Raw genomic sequence first — 19,864 nt, forward strand, 5'->3', positions numbered from 1 at the left:
ATGAAAGTATCAAATGTAGGTCACTGTGTCTCCAAAAAATGGTGTGATCTAACCTGGGAGAAAGGGAGATAATTATCCGGGGAAGGGGCTGAAAGATTTCTAGCAGGTACAGCCAGGAGATGAGAAGGGACTCGTCATCACTTTTTTTTTTGTTTGGTTCTTTGTTTGTTTGTTTTGGTGTAAACCATTTGATTGAACTAAGAACTTGGTTTGCCGGTTGGAGGCTGTAACAGGTTCATAAATTGTGTATGCTTGGAGAAGAGCGTTTGAGTTTCTCAATTGGGTGCATGCTTGAAAATTAGTGTGATCTGTTATGGGGCTCTAGGATCTGAACCCAAAAAGGCTTTTGCCGGCTAGTCCTTGGTCCCTAAAACCTTTAGGATTCCATCAAAAAAGAAACTAAAATCCCCAAAGCTAAAATCCGTAAAACTAAAGCTGGCAGGAGTCAACCCATGCAGTAAGTTTGAGTACGATGTATGTGCGCATTCAGCACTAGCAGCTCATGGCCTTCAGAGACAGCATATGGGTTGTTGAGGCCAGAGGGACTGAATTGGAAGAGCTAATGCAGACAAAGGTTCATAGAGGAAACTTTCAGGCACACAACAGAACAGTCCCACCTCCCCGTGTGGCAGCACTTGTGGCATTAAACATGAAAATCTTGAAGAAGGAGAACATCAAGGTGTATCCTAGGAGTGCAGTCAGGATGCCTTTTTGGCATCCCAAATACAAGACTGTCCCACCAAACATGGGACAGATGGTCACCCAAACCCCTCCTAAAGAGGTAATTCCAATTATTAGGCAGAACTATGTAATAATGTTGAGAATTTAAATGATTAGAAATACAAATGATTTAAGTCTTAATACTAACATGGACGAACTAGAGTGCCTGGCACTAAATAAGGAAATTGATATAATAGGCATTACAGAAACTTCTCGGAATGCTGATCATCCAGGAAACATGGCAATATCAGAGTTCAAATACCGTATATAGAAATAACAGAGTAGGTTGTGTGGATGGGAGAGTGGCATATGTGAAAAGAGATCATGTTAAATACAGTAAAAAACCTTAAATGAACTATACTGTACCTCAGAATCCCTATAGATAAAAATTCTATGCTTGAACAATGATGATGATGATGAAATGCTCAGGCAGATCAGAGAAGGTACAAAGGCAGAAAACACTATAATGAGAAGAGATTTCAACTATCTTCAAATTGAGGGGGTATGTGTCACTCAGGAAGAGATGCAGAGATAAAATGCATAGATACAGACAGCTTCTTGGAGTAGGTTGTTCTAGAAAACCACAAAAATAGAAGCAATTCTTGATTTCATCCTAAGTGGAGCACAGGATCTGATCTAAGAGGTGAATACGGCTGAACCACTTGGCAGTAGAAACAATAATGTAATTCAATATATCATCTTTGGAGGTGGGGAATACCAAAGAAATCCACCACTGTAGCATTTAAGTTTAAAAACAGGACCTACCTAAAAATGAAGAAGCTTGTTAAATAAAAAATTAAAAAGAAGCAAGAGAGTAAAATGCCTGCAAACTGCATGGAGACCATGTAAAAACACTATTAATAGAAGCTCAAATTATGTGTGTACTCACATGAAAAATGATTAAAAAGTAAAGAGACCAAAAATAGCCATCAGAACTTAACATGAGTTTAAAGGCATCCTTTAAAAATTGGAAGTCAAATACTACTGAAGAAAATACATAGGAGTATAACCTCTAGAAGTGTTACTGAACAGATTAAGAAACAATTTGAAGAGTAACTAGCAGAAGACTCAAAAACTAGTAGCAAAAGTATATGTTTAAGTAATCAGAAAGAGAAAACCTGCAAAAAGTTAGTGGGGGGACTGTATGATGCTGAAGGGTCACTCAGGGATGATAAGGCCATTCCAGAGAAGCTAAATGAATTCTTTGTATTGGTCTTCGCTGATGACACATGACGAAAAAATGGCTCACGAGCCATTTTTTTTAGATGACAGTCTGAGAAACTGTCCCAGATTGAGGTGTCAGTAGAGAAGTTTTCAAGCAAATTAGAACTACAAAACTGTGCCATGTAATCTATTGTTTAAGTAAGTCTCCGTACGTGATGACTAGAGGGCACCCAATGAATACCAATTTTTTAAAAAGGCTCCAGAAGCAATCCTGGCAATTACAAGCCAGTAAGCCTAATTTCAGACCAGGCAAATGGGGTGAAACCACAGCAAAGAATGGAATTATCAGAAACCAACTTTTGAAAGTCAAAACAGCTTTTGTAAAGTAAAATCCTACCTCGCCAAGGACAATTCTTAGACAGGTTCACCAAGAATATGGATAAGGGTGACACAGTGGAGGTAGTATACAGTATTTGGAATTTCAAAAGCCCTCAACAATGTCTCTTACTATAAAGATTCTTATCTAAAATAAGTTGTCATTGCATAATAGGGACAGTACTCTCATAGATCAGTATCTGGTTAAAAGACAGGGCAACGGGATTACAATAAATGGTCAGTTTTCCCAATGGAATGGGTAGAATAGCTGGGGGTTCCCCAGTGTTCTGTACAGGGACATATGTTGCTCAACACATTCTTAGAAAATATGGGAAAAAATGAGGTGGGAAAGTCTTGGGCAATGTTTTTAATGTTGACAGCCAACATGACATCGGACAGGTTTTTGAATACACAAAGATGTTTTTGAAATGAAGGATTGATATCCAATGAAACTGGGAGATTAATTTGCAACTCCAGTATTCAGAATATTCACATATTGCTATTTGTAATACAGTACACTTCTTTTTTAAAGCAAGACATTAAATGCTTGCTTTTTTTAAATTTAAATTTGTCATACAGCAGAGAAAGATTAAATAGCGTCTGTGTTACCAAGGAAGGGAGTTTGCGGAAGAATATAAACATATGCTATTTTCATAAATGTACCTTGAAGTCTTGAAATCCTGTCCCACAGGAACAGTTTTTAAAATGTGATTTACTTCTGAGATGAAGAATATCAAAGCAGCCCTGTGTTCAAAATTAATTTTATCCCAAATAAAACTTATAGCATGTAACCAGACTAAAAGGGAGAGGTGTGATTATTCTGTACCACAAGACTCAAAAGAATGTGATCCTGTTTTTAATGTTACTACAATATATTCCTTTTATTTATTATTGTCTCAGAGGAAGAACGTTACAATGTAGTGTTTTAAGGAGCTTTTACTTGGCAGCAGAGTAGAGGACACAGCTTGCATACAAACACAGGCAGAAAAACCATATTACACATAACCTTTTACAGAATAAAAAAGCCACCAAATTGACTACTGAGACCTTTTCAATTCAGGGAAGTTTTAAAAAGAATTTCTTGCTTTGATATGATGCGGCCTAGTTAAAAAAAAACAAACACACAATCTTGCAGCAAACAGAGCATAAATCTATTTCCAATACCACACATGAAGATAGGTCTGAGGTAGAAAGGCAGTCATGGCTTTTCCTCTTCTGCAAAACTATTTTCCTTCTCAAAATAACTCTACTACAAATATATTTTTCCTAGATGAAGGAATCATATAATAGCCAGTCTCTCCCCTTCCCACCTTGTCAATTCCCCAACCCCGCCCCCATCCAAAAATAATACTTAGCATTTATATAGCACTTGTAATCTTCAAAGCACTTTAGAGACATTAATTAATTAAGCCTCACAACACCTCTGAGAGGCAGGTAAATGTTATCACCCCATTTTACCAGGGAAACTGTGGCAGGATTATTAAATTTTGTGCCCACCAGTTCAGGTGTAATTCACATCAGAACTGGGATTAGAACCTGTGCTCTGACCATACCTTAAGCTTTCACTCGTGAGTGAAAATTATGAATGTAGGACATTCTGGTAGGCACCACCTCAGTGAAGATAATCAGATATTACCAAATCCTGATGTTTTACCAGCATGCCCTCTAGACTCAGTATAGATAGAATTACCAAATTTGTAGGGTTTTCAAGACCAGAGACTCTTCTTCAACAACATTATGTTAGGATATGATTTTGTTTCCTCACTTGATATCTGAAAATTGATTATTATGTGCAATTTACCAATGAAATGTATGTTCTGACATTAAAGCAAATGTCCATGCAACACTGTAAACTCAACAGTGAAGGCAGAAGTACCCATCACCAGATTGCTAATTTGAATACTTTTACCATAAATCAGTAGCACACCTTTCCAAAATTATTCCTACCGTAAGCACATAAATAAATGAACTATAAATGAGGTTTTCAAAAATAAAGAGCAAGACAATGAAAACATCCAGGTGCCCTGAACCAGTTTAAAGAAAATGCTTTAGTTCTGATATTATTGGAAAGAGCTTCTCAATTCATTAGAGATTTCCAGAAGGAGTATAAAAATGTCTGTATGTTCAGATCTTAGGTATAAGATGCTGGTAACTGGTCTTGACTTTGCAAATTGGAGAAGCGGGGCTTAAAAAAATGTTTGGCACAATTCCAAACAACAAGCTTTGTCTCTGGAAGACAAAGTTGCATTTTACTTTGAGAGATCTTATTGAAAACAGCTTAAATAGTGTTAAGTCTTCATATAGTTCTTTCCTAATTTCTGAGTTGAAATAAATTTAAAAACAAAAAAAGAAAAAAAAAAACCTCCTGACAACATAAAATCTGTTAGAAATGCCATCTTGGTGCATGTCACTTATGACAGAAGTTTTCAAAGCAGGTCTACAATCGTTAAATGGAGCTTAGCCCTCACATATTGGCAATAAGATAAGTTTTGTTAAATAATAACTGTGCAAGTTATATGAACTTGTTATGTTGTCAATCTTGGCAACAACTCAAGGGTCTTCAGAAATCTATCTGGTTAGATGGCTGACACAAGTATAAAACACCTGTACAGAACAGAAAGTATGTCAGAAAGCTTAAGTTTTTACAATGTAAATGCAAATAACTAAAAAGGAATGTAAGAATGTAACATTTCGATCCAAACTCTATGCAGTACTCTTTACTGTTATTAAAAAGAATGTATATAAAGCCCCCTCCCCCTTTCCCAATGCTATATATTTGTACAAATCAAATGACAAATGTATAATCATTTCCAAATACTCCACTATTCATTAATTTACAGTTGCATAGAAAGGGAAAAAGAAGACCAAAAGAACATTATATTATAAAAACACAACTTCCTCATCTTTGGGTATTCAGTGTTTTACTATTTCAAGTAGAACACACAATCAGAGCTGAACAGCATGTTAGAAGGTCCCATGCAGTTTTCTAACTAAGCAGAACTTGCGACTGGCATTTGTAGAAAAGGGCCATACTCCAGGTCAGGAAGTGGTCACTGCCTTCCAAATGAATGCTTCACATTGCCTGTAGTGATGAGAAGTAGCTATATTAGTACAATCACAGTCCTCTAATGCAGTGTCCCAGACACCCAGAAGAGTGCAAACAGGAAATGCTGAGCTAATTTAAAATATATGGGACATTCCAAATTTTGGGTTTACAGGTGCCGAAGTCAGCAAAACACTTAAGAACCTGCTTAGCTATCAGTATGGGCTTAAAATAAGCCTTTTAAATTGCTTTGGGCTTAATGCTGCTTCCTGAACTGAGGGAACAGAACCCCTTCTGCAATGGGTGCAGAAACTGGGGAATGGAAACTTTGACAGCCTGGCCATCTGCTTACCATACCGTAGCTCTGGGGAAGAGAGGTTTGGAACTTTCATAGGAGGACTGATGGGGCACGTTTACAGTCCTCCAAAAGCCAGTTTCAAAGTAAGAGTCTTTGGAAATCAGTGTAAGTTAAAACTAAAGGGAAAAAACTTAAAGGGACTGCAGCCCAAAGTTAGTCAGTCATTGACAGCAAGTCACAAGTTAATTTACCCCCTTCAGAAATGATGATAAATTGAGGGAAGCACTACCACTCTTCTAGATCATTTTAAAAGGAAATTTTTAAACACAAAGATCAAATGAGTGTCCTCAGAGCCCTTCAAGTGTTCTTGAAGAGAAATGGGTGAACATAAGAATTAGGAATTGTGAAGCAATACAACTTTGGACATCAAAAAGTACAAAGACTGATTTTTCTGAGATTGCTTTTCAGATTGCTTTCTGAAACTTTGTGACAACTTTTGCTTATTGTAAGGCCATGTCTACACTTACAAAAAACTTTGAAATGGCCATATCAAAGAATACTAATGAGAATCTCAAATAAATATTCAACGCCTCATTAGCATGCCGCTGGCTGCAGCACTTCAAAAGTGCAGCAGTTCGCTCGCCTGCGGCTCATCTACGCGGAGGGTCTTCTTCGAAAGGACCCTGCCAACATTGAGATCCCCTTATTCCTATCAGTGCCTCATTAGTATTCTTTGATTTGGCCATTAGCATGGCCATTCTGAAGAGTTTCGTAAGTACAGACACACCCAATGAGTTACTTAATAATGGAATAAGAACATTACAAGGCCAAGGCCAAGACAGACACTAGAGACCTAATGCAGATCCGCTTGCAGGCGGAAGTTGGGCTAGATGAAATTTCTAGACCAAAACCTGTTGCAATACACATTCAAAACATGTGGGCTGGGTCCAGCACTGACTGGGGGAGGAGCTCCGTTGAGGGCTGGGCCAAGCCCTGCCATGGTTGGGGAAAGGACTGAGCTGGCATGGTGTTGAGGGGGGTTCTACTGTGGGGATGAACCGGGCCCTGCACTGGGTGTGGGAGGGGCTGGCATGGTGTGAGTAGGCTCCACTGGGGATATGAGCTGGGCCTGGTGTTGGCTAGGGGAGGAGCTCTGTTGGGGATAGGGCCCTGCACTGGCAGGAGAGGGGCTGGGGCTAGCAGGATGTTAAGGGACTCTGTTGGGTGGGCTGGGCTGGGCCCCACACTGGCAGGGAAGGGGCTGGAGCTGGCATGAGGTGGGGGCAGGGCTCTGTTGGGGGCGGGGGGGGGGGGGGGCGGGGCAGGACACTGCATTTGTTGGCGGAGGGGCCGGGGCTGGCATGGTAAAACCTTGCCCAGATGGACAGATACAGCAAAAATCATATGATAAGGTATTACTTTCTCAGATAATTAGTGTGCATACACACACACAAACACAAAGCATGTGCAGTTTTTGTTATTTAGTCTTCTGCAATTTACAACAGGTATTACTAAAGTTTTAATAGCAAACATTTCATCAAAAAGTGGCATCTGTTTTTCAATTACATTTTTGACTTGCAGGTACCGAAAATCAGTAACACTAAAAGTAAACTCATTTGTTTTTGTCATCCAACTATGTGTATCTGAAAGCTAATCATCTATTACAAAAATCAAGGGAACTGTTCTGCCTCTATTTCATTAACATTACTGAAAGGGCCATGCAACATATACCTTACCTGTGGTCTGCTAGCAAGACTTGCTGTAAAAACAGAACGAAAAACAAAAGAAAAAGTTAAAATGCAAAAGTATAGAACAGTATAAGAGTTAAATGTTATTGTTTTAAGACTGCAACACAAGGAGAGGAAAATTTCAGATTTGAACTTCATAAAATGTAAGAGCTGACTGATGCTTTGATGGCTAAGGCATAATATTCTTAGCATCAAAATTACTCTAATTTATCACATCGTTGTAACCACTGAGCATCTGAAGTGATTTGCTGACACAGTTAACATGTTGTACCTTACACAACTATTCAATATTTAAGATTGCTGCATTACAATATTATCTCAGAAATAAATATGAGTCACTCTAGAGCAATCTATAAATATTAAAAATATTGTTTTGGCCAGATGGATGGCTCATAATGAGTGCAACCATACCCACAGCTGATGATCATCCCTTAGTAACCAACACTCTGTGGACTTGTATATTAACTTCCCTGGGGGATTTGAAGAAGTGGGTCTGCCTAAGGACAGCTCATAAGCTAATAAATCATTTTTTTAGTCTTTCAAGTGCTACATGACGGCTGTTTTGTTAGAATGCAGACTAGCATGGCTACCTCTCTGTTCCTTAGGGGTTATGCTCAATGACATAACATGACATTTTTCTGACTGATATTCCTTGGATCCATTTTAACAGAAGAGGCCAGTGCTATTGCTAGCAAGATTTACAAACTGTATTACCAAAGCTCAGTGAAAAAGCCCCAGGCAACACAGGAGCAAGAGTAAAAGGACATGGGAACAGGAGTGAAAGAAGCACACAAACACAGAGCAGTCTGTGAAATACCTGGGCAAACATGCAGTGAGCAATATTCCACAGCCAACCTCAGGATTTACTTCATTACACTATATATGTTTCAGACAGTCTTTTAGAAATTGCCAGAAAACAACCAGCCAAAATGAAATGGGGGGAAGGAGGATCCTCAGTGAGGGGTGTTTTCTCAAAAGAACTCTTTAGCACCACATTAGTAAGGTTACAGAACACAGGCTAACAGGTCAGTGTCGTCTCTAGCTACCCCTTTGTTTGTAACAAACAGATTGTATGCACTGACTTCCCCCATCTGCTAGATGCTAATAAATTCAAGCATTATGATAGAAACTGTGACTAAACTGCACCCTTTTCAGTCTCTGTATGATTATCTATTAAAGATACCTGTTTATCACAGATATACATACAGGCCTGTGCTCCTGTGTAACACATCAGTGTACTACTTCACAGCATGCTTGGTACTGAAGTGGGCATTTTACAAACCTAAGACAGCCTAATACAAACGGACCCCTTCACTGAGTATGAGAAAAACCCAGTGGTTTTAGCAGACACCTATGAATTGGGAGACCGCGATTCAACTCTCTGCTCTAGCGCAAATTTCCTGGTGATCTCGGGCTGCCCACTTAGCTGCTCTGTGCCTTGGTTCTTTCCCACCTCACAGATGTTTCGTGACGATAAATGCTACGCCTGTACAAGAGCTGTACCCATGTTGATGGGTGAGGCAGCAGTGTGCATACCCCAAAGTGTAAATTTAGGCCCTGGGTAATTTTAGGAGGCTCCAGGGTTAGACAACAGCTCAGCAGGTTCTCTGAGCATCTTACTAACTCCAAAGGGAGAGTAAGGCCCCTACATCCTAGGGGCCTGGGTCTGAGTAAAGTTACAGAAATGTGGGAGCACTGGGCATCTTGTAGAAGATGCTCTACACCTTATATGAGCAGAAAAGTTGGTAGTTATTGCAGAAGATATTTAATACCCACAAGCTGAAAAGAGCCGTGTCTACACGTGCACGCTACTTCGAAGTAGCGGCACTAACTTTGAAATAGCGCCCGTCACGGCTACACGCGTCGGGCACTATTTCGAAGTTAACTTCGACGTTAGGCGGCGAGACGTCGAAGTCGCTATCCTCATCAGGAGAGGGGGATAGCGCCCTACTTCGACGTTCAACGTCGAAGTAGGGACCGTGTAGTCATTGCACGTCCCGCAACTTCGAAATTGCGGGGTCCTCCATGGCGGCCATCAGCTGAGGGGTTGAGACACGCTCTCTGCAGCCCCTCAGCTCAATGGTGGCCGCATGGAGAGGCCCCTTAAAGGTCTCCTCCCCCTCCCTTCCTGTGCAGTAAGCTGAGGGAACGTGCAGGCAGCAGCCCAGACACGCGGGCCAGCCTACACGTCCCTCAGCAGCCACAGGACCATCAATGGCCGCCCGGCAGCCCCCAAAGCGCCCCCAGGGGACCCCCCCCAAGGGGAGCCAGGGCAGCCAGTCCAGCCAGGCGGGCAGCCAGGCTGGCAAGCGGCAGCGGGGCCCCTCCTGGACGGAGGCCGAGCTGTGGGACCTGCTGGGGCTCTGGAGCGAGGAGGAGGTGCTCCAGGTAATGGGGAGCAAGAGGCAGAACGCGGATGCGTTCGCTTGGCTGGCCGACGGACTGGCTGCCCGGGGTCACCCTGCCCGCACTCCTGATCACGTCAGGAGTAAGGTGAAGGAGCTGCGGCAGGTTTACGCCCGGGCCCGGGATGCAGCCGGCTGATCTGGGGCCGCCCCCATCACTTGCCCCTTTTACAGGGAGCTCAGGGACATCCTGGGCCCCCGGCACACCTCCTCCCCTCCGGCCACCCTTGATACTTTGGCCGACGAGCTCCAGCAGGCCCTTCAGCCGGAGTCCGCCCCGGAGGTAAGCCGTGCACCCCGGGGGCCCCCCCCAGAGCCCACCCCCGGGCCACCACGGCAGGAGGAGGAGGAGGAGAGGGGCTCCTCCTCTGCAGAATCTGGGCTGCAGATCCTCCTCCTGCCATCCCAGAGCAGCAGCCGGGCCTCCGCCCCCCGGGGATCTCCGGACCATGGGAGTGGACCGACAGGTATGTACCCCCCTCTGGTGTACACCCCTGGGCTTGAGGGGCGGGGGTAATAGATGTGTGTCCAGGGCCCCCCACATGCTCACATGGCCATGGCCCCAAGGACAGCAGGGCCATGTCCCTCACAGCAGTGCATCAGCCCCTGCCCCCCCCACCCCACACGACAGTGCCATGCCCCATCCCTGGGGCAGGGGGGAGCGGAACCTCGAAGGGCCCCCGGGAGGAGGGGGTGGGACACCCCGCAGCAGCAGCAGCAGCAGCAGCAGCAGCATGTGATGGAGTGGAGGGAGTGCAAAAGGGAGACTCAGGCTAGATATGAGCAACAAGAGCCGAATAGCTCCCAGGGGCAAAGGATGATCGTGGGGCTACAGCTGGCAGGTGACACCTCTGCCCTGAACAAAGAGGAGGGAGGAGCCGAGCTAGCTTTGAAGTGGGGTGGGAGGGCGGGGGCCACAGGTAGAGGCTAGGGGAAGGGAGAGCTGGAAGGCAGCCAGCCTGAGGAGGGGGAAAGCTGCATCCCAGAGGGGCACCCCTTGGGGTCTTCTCCCCACGACGGGTTGGAAGGACTGTCTCTTCTGACAGCTGGTGCTGTCATTCCTGGGAGAAACTGGGCATCTGTGGCCTAAGAAACCTCTCCTGTCAGACCCTGCGGAGTGAAGTGAGAGTCGCACCCACCAGGGGACGGGGTGCAGTGCAGGGGGACCCCTGAACCCCATCCATCACAGCAGCATCTCCCGGGGACAGAGATGGGGAACCTGCAGCACAGGGCTGGGGGAACAAAGGCCACGGCTCAGGGCCCACACTAACGCCTGTCTCCATTCTTCTTCCCCCCGCCTCTCCTGTGTCCCACACCTGCACCATCGGAAGGACCGGAAGAGAGCGCCGGCGAGGCGTCAGTGGTCCCGGAGACCCCTCCGGGGCCATCGCTCCAGGCAAGCCCCTCGGCCGAGGACCGACCGGCCCCCTGGCGGGCAAGACGGTGGACCTTGCGCCACCACCAGCCGACGGCGACGGACCCCCAGCTGCTGGCCATCCAACGTCGGCAGCTGGAGGTTGCGGAGCAGCACCTGCGGGTGGAGCAACGCCACCTTCACCTGCAGGAGCGGGCGCTGGTCTGGCGCCAAGAGGCATGGGGGGCCTACATGGAGACTTTCAACCGCCTGGTGGACTACCTGGCCCCCCATGCCGCGCCGGCTGCCGCAGCGCCTGCCCTGCCTGCTCCACCCGCCGCACCACCAGCTGCTCCCCACGTCGCCGTCCCGTCCGCCGTCGCCCCGCCGCGCCGAGGGACCCCTGGAGCCAGCTGAGACTCACCGGGCATATCTTCCGGTCCGCCCCGCCCCCAGCCGGCCGCGGCGGGGCTCGCGGCCGCCCACGCCCAGTGCTGGACTTTAGGGGCGAGGGGCCCGGGACGTGGCCCCCCCCCCTTGTATATAGTTGTGACTTATTAATTTGTGCCCCCCATTTGCCCCGTCCCCCCCATGTAAATCGTTCTCCCCTTTATCATCCCTGGTTTTCTTTTTATTAGTGAACAAACTTTTTTATTACTATTGTTTTATTTGTACACATTACTTTTGTTCCACACGTTGTATATAGTTTGTTCTTGTTTTATTTATAGTTAAAAATAAAAGTTCTAAAAGAAAAAGCAGTTTCAGTTCAGCCACAAGTGCGTGCTGTCATTTGTCCAGGAAAAGTGGGAGGGGGGTGCGGTTGGGTGCTCCATGGTGTGGGCGTTGGGGCAGGGAGTGTTGTGGAGGAAGGGGTGGGCAGTTGGGGGCCTGGCAGAGTTCACCCCGTGGCCTCATCATCCAAGTGGGCCCGCAGGGCCTCCCGGACCCGGGTCCCTTTGGGGTCCACCTGCCGACTGGGGGCAGCGGGTGGCTGCACGTCGGCCCTGCCGGCCTCCACAGCCCAGCCCTAGAAAAAGGCTTCCCCCTTGCTCTCCACCAAATTGTGCAGGGCGCAGCAGGCACCCACAATCAGGGGGATGTTGTTGGGGCTCGCATCCAGGTGGGTCAGGAGACATCTCCAGCGTCCTTTCAGGCGGCCAAATGAGCGCACCACCACCTGGCGCGCGTGGTTCAGGCGCTGGTTGAAGCGCTCCTGGCTAGCAGAGAGATGGTCCGCGTACGGGTGCATGAGCCAGGGCCAGAAGGGGTATGCCGCATCTGCGATGACGCAGAGGGGCATGGTGGTGTCCCCCACAGGGATCTCCCGCTGCGGGATGTAGGTCCCCGACTCCAGCCGGCGGCACAGGCCCGAGTTCCGGAAAACCCGGGCGTCGTGGGTGCTGCCAAGCCAGCCCAGCCCACATAAATGTCCTGGAAATGGCCCCGGCTGTCCACCAAGGCCTGGAGGACCACAGAATGGTAGCCCTTGCGATTGATGTAGTGTCCTCCACTGTGATGCGGGGCGCGGATGGGGATGTGAGTCCCATCCAGAGCCCCGAAGCAACTGGGGAAGCCCAGGGTGGCAAAGGCCGCGATAGTGGCATCTGGGTCCCCCAGCCTCACGAGCCTGTGCAGGAGCATGGCATTGATGGAACGCACAACCTGCAGGGAAAGCACATGGGAGAGCACCAATGAGGTGTGAGCAGGGTGTGCGTGGCCCTGCCCTGCCCTGCCCTCCTCTGCCCGGGCCCCCCTCCCCTGCTCTGCCCTCCCCCCGTGGGTTCTCTTACCTCCATGAGGACAGCCCCGACGGTGGCCTTGCCGACACCAAACTGCTGTCCCATGGGATCGGTGGCTGTCTGGAGTGGCCAGCTTCCAGACAGCGATGCCGACCCGTTTCTCCACAGGGAGGGCACGCCGCATGGCGGTGTCCTGGTGCCTGAGTGCAGAGGTGAGCCACTGGCACAGCTCCATAAATGTCTGCCGGCTCATCCTGAAGTTCCTGAGCCAGCGGTCGTTGTCCCACTCCTCAAGCACCAGCCGCTCCCACCAGTCGGTGCTGGTGGGGTAGCTCCACAGCCGCCGGCGTGTGAGGAGGGGGGCGGGGTGCTGCAGGGTTGGGGGTTGAGCCCTGCTGCCCTGGGGGCAGCTCCTCCTCTGGTGTAGCAAGGAGGTGCTCAGCTGCCTCCCACATGGCATGGAGCAGGGCAAGCCCTGCTCCTGCCGGGAGGGCTGGACCGAACTCTGGCTGCTGCTGCTGCTGCTGCGGGTCCATGCCTGCGTCGCCCGGGGTCTGTGTGCCTATGGCTCCTCAGACCGCATGCTGTGCAGGCTGTGTGTGTCTGGGAGGGGCCCTTTAAGGGAGCGGCTAGCTGTTGCCTCGGAAGCGCTAGTCCGCCCTGTGACCCTGTCTGCAGCTGTGCCTGGCATCCCTATTTCGATGTGTGCTACTTTGGCGTGTAGACGTTCCCTCGCAGAGCCTATTTTGATGTTGTGCTGCGCAACGTCGAAGTTGAACATCGACGTTGCCAGCCCTGGAGGACGTGTAGACGTTATTCATCGAAATAGCCTATTTCGATGTAGGCTTCATGTGTAGACGTAGCCAAGATGGGCTTGCTGAAGCATCATGTACATTCAGGCCACATGAGCACTGTAGATTCAGCTTTGTAAAACATCTAAGTCTTCTAGCTGGGCTAGTGGGACACTATAACAGGACTCCCATTACTTATAGCAGCTTGGGAATCTGCTTTAGTCTGGAGAAACTCAATTCATTTTTGCTGCAAGAACATCTTCCAGTAGTGGTCACAGTCTATATACCTTTATGAAATGGTTATTAAAGTAGTATGTTACCTGACATTCTATTTGTCATAGAAAGCCCTCTAACTTGAGCTCTAATTACATGAAACCTGATCCAGAAGACAAAAGTAAAAAAAAGAAAATGCTGGTCGAACACACAACAGAACATCTCATCACGCTCAGAAAAACAAACAAAATGGATATTTACAACTGCTTTCAGGGGCAGAGTGCCTCTTCCTTCCTTTCTCAGAGGGAATTCTTATATACATTTCCCCCTTTACAACTAGTCTGGGGAAAAGAACAGAACAACTACATTTCCAACTACAGAAAAACCTCAAAAGTATCTTTTCTGTTGAGGATACTGGGCCCTCATCAGGGTCCCACAGACCAGCTACTTGGCAAGGGGAGGAAACGAGAGCATCAAACCATAGTCAATTGAATTGTTATGATTCCTGAACAATTCTGCAGCAGAGACCCCAGCTTTAAAACTCACAAAGTTTTCTCAACACATTAAATTTTGGAGCGTAAAATTTCACTACAGAAGGCCTTCCCTGAGGGACTGTACTTCTTTTAGGTTTTATTTTTCAGATATGGCAGCTATTACGAGTTTGCTCCCAGGCTCCTCACATCTTTATCTCCGTACAGGGAAATTATGTATTAAAAATTGTATGTTCTCTAACATAGCACTCTGACATAATAACAGAAGGCACTTTGTCCTCAACTCACCCTACAATAGTGCCTCGTCTCACATGTCATAGTTGAGTATATCAGCAAGCTGGGTTAAGGAAAACTAGTGACACTTAACTACTATTAAGTACCTTTAATCCTAGAAAATAAGGTCTCTGAGACAAGTACTGCATCTCTGCATAATACCCACCTCACTGGAGCCCTAATCCATGTTTGAGATTCTTAGGAACTATAAATAAAAAAATTAATTATATCAATTACGGGACAGTTTAGCACACTTATAAGCCTCCTTAAGTCTTGGGAGGAAAGGCAGATGGGTGCTGGAAGAGGACCCATTTCTCAGCACTGTCTGTTGTATCACCATACTCACTTGGATTTACAGGAGAAAGGCAAGTATTCCCCCTTCCCCTGGGTCCTCCTTCACTAAGATCAGCAAGAAGAGGAAAGGAGGGCATCAGGCCATAATCAACTGAGCGGTTATGATTCACAGTTTTACAGCAGAGATCCCAGCAGAACAGCAAGTATGCTATTATGCTTCAGTCATTGCTGTCATTAGTGGCTGTAAGAGACAATGCAACTCATCTCACGTGCACACAGTACCCATGTGCCTTTTATCATAACTCATCACCTAACATTTATAGCAGCAGTCATTCTGGAACACACACTGAATAATACACATTAGATGCTTTTCAGCATTAAATTACATACCCTTTTCATCTGTTCCCTTGTGCTAGCAGAAGAAATCAAATTTAACTAGCAGAAGAAATCAAACTCTTTATTCAGGATGGATATTTTATTATGCTTCAGTTTTTAAAACTCAACATTACATTTATTCCTCCCTCTCCTACTCCCTATTTGAATCTGCACCAAACATTTTGATTACTCAGTATAGAAGAACCGTCATGTAAACATTTTACACACTGTTCAATAAAGGAATTAAATGTTGGACGTACTGGTTAAAAAACAAATGTTAACCTGATATAATTTTAAACCTGTGAGACAGGTGCCTCCTAAAAATAAAGTTTATAAACAAAACTGCCAGTGAAAAGTTTAATCCAAGTGGGACTACTCCAGCTTCATGAAAGGGAAACATAAGAAAATACAGCTGATAGGGCTGTAGTGAAGCAGTGCTGGGCGTCGAGCAGGGGTCCGCAGTCCGCAGCACACGTGCCAAGAGTGGCACCCAAGCCAATTTTTATCAGCATGTGAGGTAGGAGTTCAGTCCTGCTCCCCATCCCCCATGCAGCCAGGAGCTTGCTCAAAGACATGCCGCTAGTGGATTAACAAAGGACCAGCTAATGCTACCAACCACAACCTAAACAGTAAAGCTCTGCATCTTAATTTATTTATTAATGAAGGTGTTGTAAATAGGACTGTTAATGACTTTAAAAAGTATCACCAGCACTTGGTCCACACATAGAGGTCGAAAGGCCAAATTTTGGCACTCCGCCTTAGAAAGGCTGCAGACCCTTGCTGTAGAGCAATATAGTGATCAAATATTTTACCAACAGGAGAATTTTTAAAAGACATTAACACTCCACTTTTATTTTAATCATATTCTTCATAGGACATTCAATTTCAAGCAAACAGCACTACTCTGTAAGTGAGATCTTTCCAATGGTTACTGGTGAGATTTTAACAAAAGTGGTTGACATTCCCACTTGCAAATCTCAGGAGTCATATTGTGGGTGCTAACAGCAGCCTGCATTGAGAAACTGATGAGGGTAAGGAAGGGAGGGGAAAGAAAGGAATAATTACATCATCAGGAAGTATCATGTCTGACCCTGGTGGTGCTGGGAAAGCTCGTGTAAGGGTGGGAGCTGTGACATGCCTTAACAGGCTGTAGAACCCATCTACTCCTCATCTTCAGGGAAAGCACAGACTGAGATTATGGCTGTCTCTTGAACAGGGAATGCAAAGGAGCTAAAGGACGCCTCTATTCCCTGTGGACCAAAGCACATCCAGCCACAATCTAAAGTTATCTTACTTTCACCACTGCATTACAGGCCTTCACAAACGCAAAATAAAAAACACGGGAGGAGGAATACTTTTTCTTTGTGTTTTCCGTTCACTGCAGTGAAAAAGAAGCTGCGCTAGCACTACCAAGTAACCTCAGCACAAGTTTCGCAAGCAAAGCACCTCTTAGAATCAGGCCCTTACTACGCAAAATAGGGGGCTATGGCTTGTAATCTAGCACTAACTCAGCACGTCAGGGGACTGCTGAAACAAACTGTGCTCTGCAAGATACTAATTTGCTTTCTCAAAATGTGTATAACGTATTTCCTCCGATGCAATTCTTCAAAGACATGAAAAGTGTGTGGGAGAGATAAGGAGAGTGTTTTAATAGGGTTCAGTAGTATTGGGAAACAGAATAGAACAATGAGCAAAAAGCCAAGTTCTTTGGCAGAGATCAGACATAAAAACAACTTTTTCTTTTTTTTGCTTCGCTTATACCTAAACCAAATTAGTTACATATTATAAACATAAGCTTTCTGAGACATCCCTCTGCTAGGATCAATAATTCATACCAAATGTTGGCAGAACTAAAGGGATTGTCTCTTTGAACAGAGAATGACACTGGCAATGAGGTCAGCAGAGACACGTATTAACTGCTGTAAAGAACTCACAGATGTCTGATTGTGCCTCTCTAGCTGTATAATCTTTTCTAGGGAGTTTTCACAGCACTGGAAGAGAGACCATGATTCTATCCCCCTCTGCCCAAGCCTCCCTATGCCTCCCCATGCTTTTGCTGCATGCCAGCACAGTGTTCTTTCCATGGCCCATGGAAGAAGGCATTCCAGGGAAAATAACTGAGCCCTGCCCCTTCCATGCACAGAGAGTGCTCTTACTGTGTGAATTTCAGTGGGTCAGTCTGGTCAGACTCGGGAGGTAACGTATATGCTCAGCCCTGACGTGCCTCTCTTTTATTATTTTATATGGTTATAGTTGATCTATTTGAAGATACTTTCATTGATGTGGGTTATATTTTAATTGACTGTGAATTAAAGCAGCAAAGTGCTATATTATTAACATGTTCATTTCATGCCAGAAGGTAAAGTCGATGCTCCTCTGACGAGGAGAAGTCATCGCTTAGATTTTTAGCACAATCAGTGGTGTGGTGAAAGGCCCAGCTACTGCTCTTCCCCAACTCTCACTAAATTCAAGAGAGATCAGGGTTCTCACCAGGGGCTAAAGTCACCGTTGGTATAAGTGGGCATTAACTCTATTTACACCAGCAGAGAATCCGGCCTTGTATCTCTATTTCTTCTTCTAGACAGAAACAAAGATTCTGCCTCAAGCAATCTGCTTTTCTTGAAGTAAGCCAGATTACAATGAATTATTTTTGTTTTTTTAAAATACAGGATGACTATGATTTCATTTGACTTCTTTTTATCACTGTCAATGTATGTTGAACAGTTTCAAAGAACAGGATTACACAGCCATGACATGTTGGCAAATATTCTGCTCAGTTAAGCTTCACTTTTCTTGATCAAAATTCTGCATATGACTTATTTGAAAATAAACTACATGTCTATACTACTCTGTGTAATCACGTCAGAGAATGACAAGGAGAAAGACACAAGGGTTTGTAGATGGGAAGACAGGTTTCACTACACTTAATACTTACAGCAGCAAGTAGGAAATGTGCTGTTGATTTGTTCCATGACATCTGTTAGATCTGTGCTGGTATTATGAGGTGGGACTAACAGGTCATCTGCAGAAAAGACAAGATGAGCAATGATTTTAATAATGAGGGGGAAAAAAAAGGGACACAACAGATTCTGAAAGTCGTTCTCATCTAACCTACTAGCTAAATCCTCTTTTAAACTGAAAACCCCCTACCTGAAGCATTTGTTAAGTAATGTGCAGGAACTGTTCATTGATAATTGTCAGTCTTGGGAATGGCAGTGGAAGTTAAATTACCATTTTAAACTGATCTCATTTTTCTATTATTATGGCTTAACAATTATATGCTTGAGATTTAACCAAAGGGAATTGCTCATGTGATGCAGAATGCAAAAACTTACTATTAAGATACGTACATGATTCTGTCATCTTGTTAAACTTATTTGGTAGCCACACATTTGACACTGTGCTCCATTTTCAAACAATTTGTCATGTACTTTCAAAATCAAAGAAATCAGAGATTTACAAAAAAAAAAAACAAAAACCACATTTATCTTCCAAACAGTATTTGTTCAATATGCACCAGAAATAGCATCAATGCAACTGTTTTTCAAGCCATTTGCTTGTTTGTTTATTTCTTAAAGGAATTTTTAAAATTTAGCCAAATAAATCATTAGTGAAATTTGTTTATTCAATTTTTGGCACCATTATTACAGAGCACCTCATATCAATCTATCAGTTCATGAAAACAGCATTACGAAAATTTCACGTCACACTGGCATTTTCTTTCAGTATTGGCATAAAAATTAATAGTATGACAAACAAAGATCGCGGGTTTTTTTCAGCAGTTTCCACAGAACTGGACTCAGATTATCTATAGTTTAGTTATCTGTACACAAGGGGTACTGGTTTCTCCCCTCTTCGTAGGAAAGATTTAATTTTCCTTGAGGCCCTGAGTCAGAAGTTTAACCTTATTAAGGGCTTTAAAGCAGGTGCTTAAGTTCAACTAAAGTTAACAAGAATTTGAATTAAGTGCTGCCCTGGTAGGTCTGGATTTGAGCATTGCTTCTGCGCCCTCATGAACTGGACACAGAGTCCTCTGGTAGGATTGCTTCATTATTTTTAAAAAACACTAGGTTGTACCACATTTATGCAATATACTTGTAATGAAAATGTACATCAGCTCTTAAAATAAATGAAGTATGCTGAATGAACAAAGTATGATGAATCTGTCTTTTTTGTGTGTTTATTCGCAACAGTTTTCCCAGCCATTTATGCAAATTACTGAGGTTCCAATCCAGTGACTTTTAAAATACCCATTCAGGATAAGATCCACCCATGTGCAGAGGGCCTACACAACTTAACTCGCAATGAAGTCTTAACAAGGTGTGTGTTTGTTTTTTTTCCCAGAATGCCACAATGAAATTAATTCTACCCAGAGCTGCATTTAGAACCAGAAAATGATACGTCGCATTTTCTGTCTTTGAAGAAAGAGTTCTGTGCAGCTGCAGTGGGGCAAGTGCCCCACTACCACAAAGAAGGAGGTAAGACAGGCAGGAGGGAGCCAATGAATGAAGGGCTTCTGGGGGAAGCCAATCAGACAGGAGCTTGTGGAGCAGCCCTGCATATAAGGAGCTGCTCCAGCAA

The 19,864-nt window shown here is 45.1% G+C and overlaps 1 protein-coding gene across 5 annotated transcripts in view; it reads right to left on the minus strand.

Moving 5' to 3' along the window:
• Nucleotides 1-3,112: 3,112 nt before the first annotated feature.
• UTRN (utrophin) overlaps nt 3,113-19,864 on the minus strand; it is a 560,266-nt gene continuing 543,514 nt past the window's right edge. For all 5 annotated transcript variants that reach the window (XM_074990438.1, XM_074990437.1, XM_074990436.1 and 2 more), the window contains 3 exons: nt 18,219-18,305; nt 7,337-7,359; nt 3,113-5,341 (listed from right to left, as the gene is read on the minus strand). In XM_074990438.1, coding sequence (XP_074846539.1) covers nt 5,333-5,341; nt 7,337-7,359; nt 18,219-18,305 — 119 coding nt within the window. In that variant the 3' untranslated portion in view covers nt 3,113-5,332. The remainder of the gene's footprint in view (nt 5,342-7,336; nt 7,360-18,218; nt 18,306-19,864) is intronic.

The sequence above is a fragment of the Carettochelys insculpta genome, chromosome 3 (genome assembly GCF_033958435.1).
Source record: "Carettochelys insculpta isolate YL-2023 chromosome 3, ASM3395843v1, whole genome shotgun sequence".
NCBI lineage: Eukaryota > Metazoa > Chordata > Testudines > Carettochelyidae > Carettochelys > Carettochelys insculpta.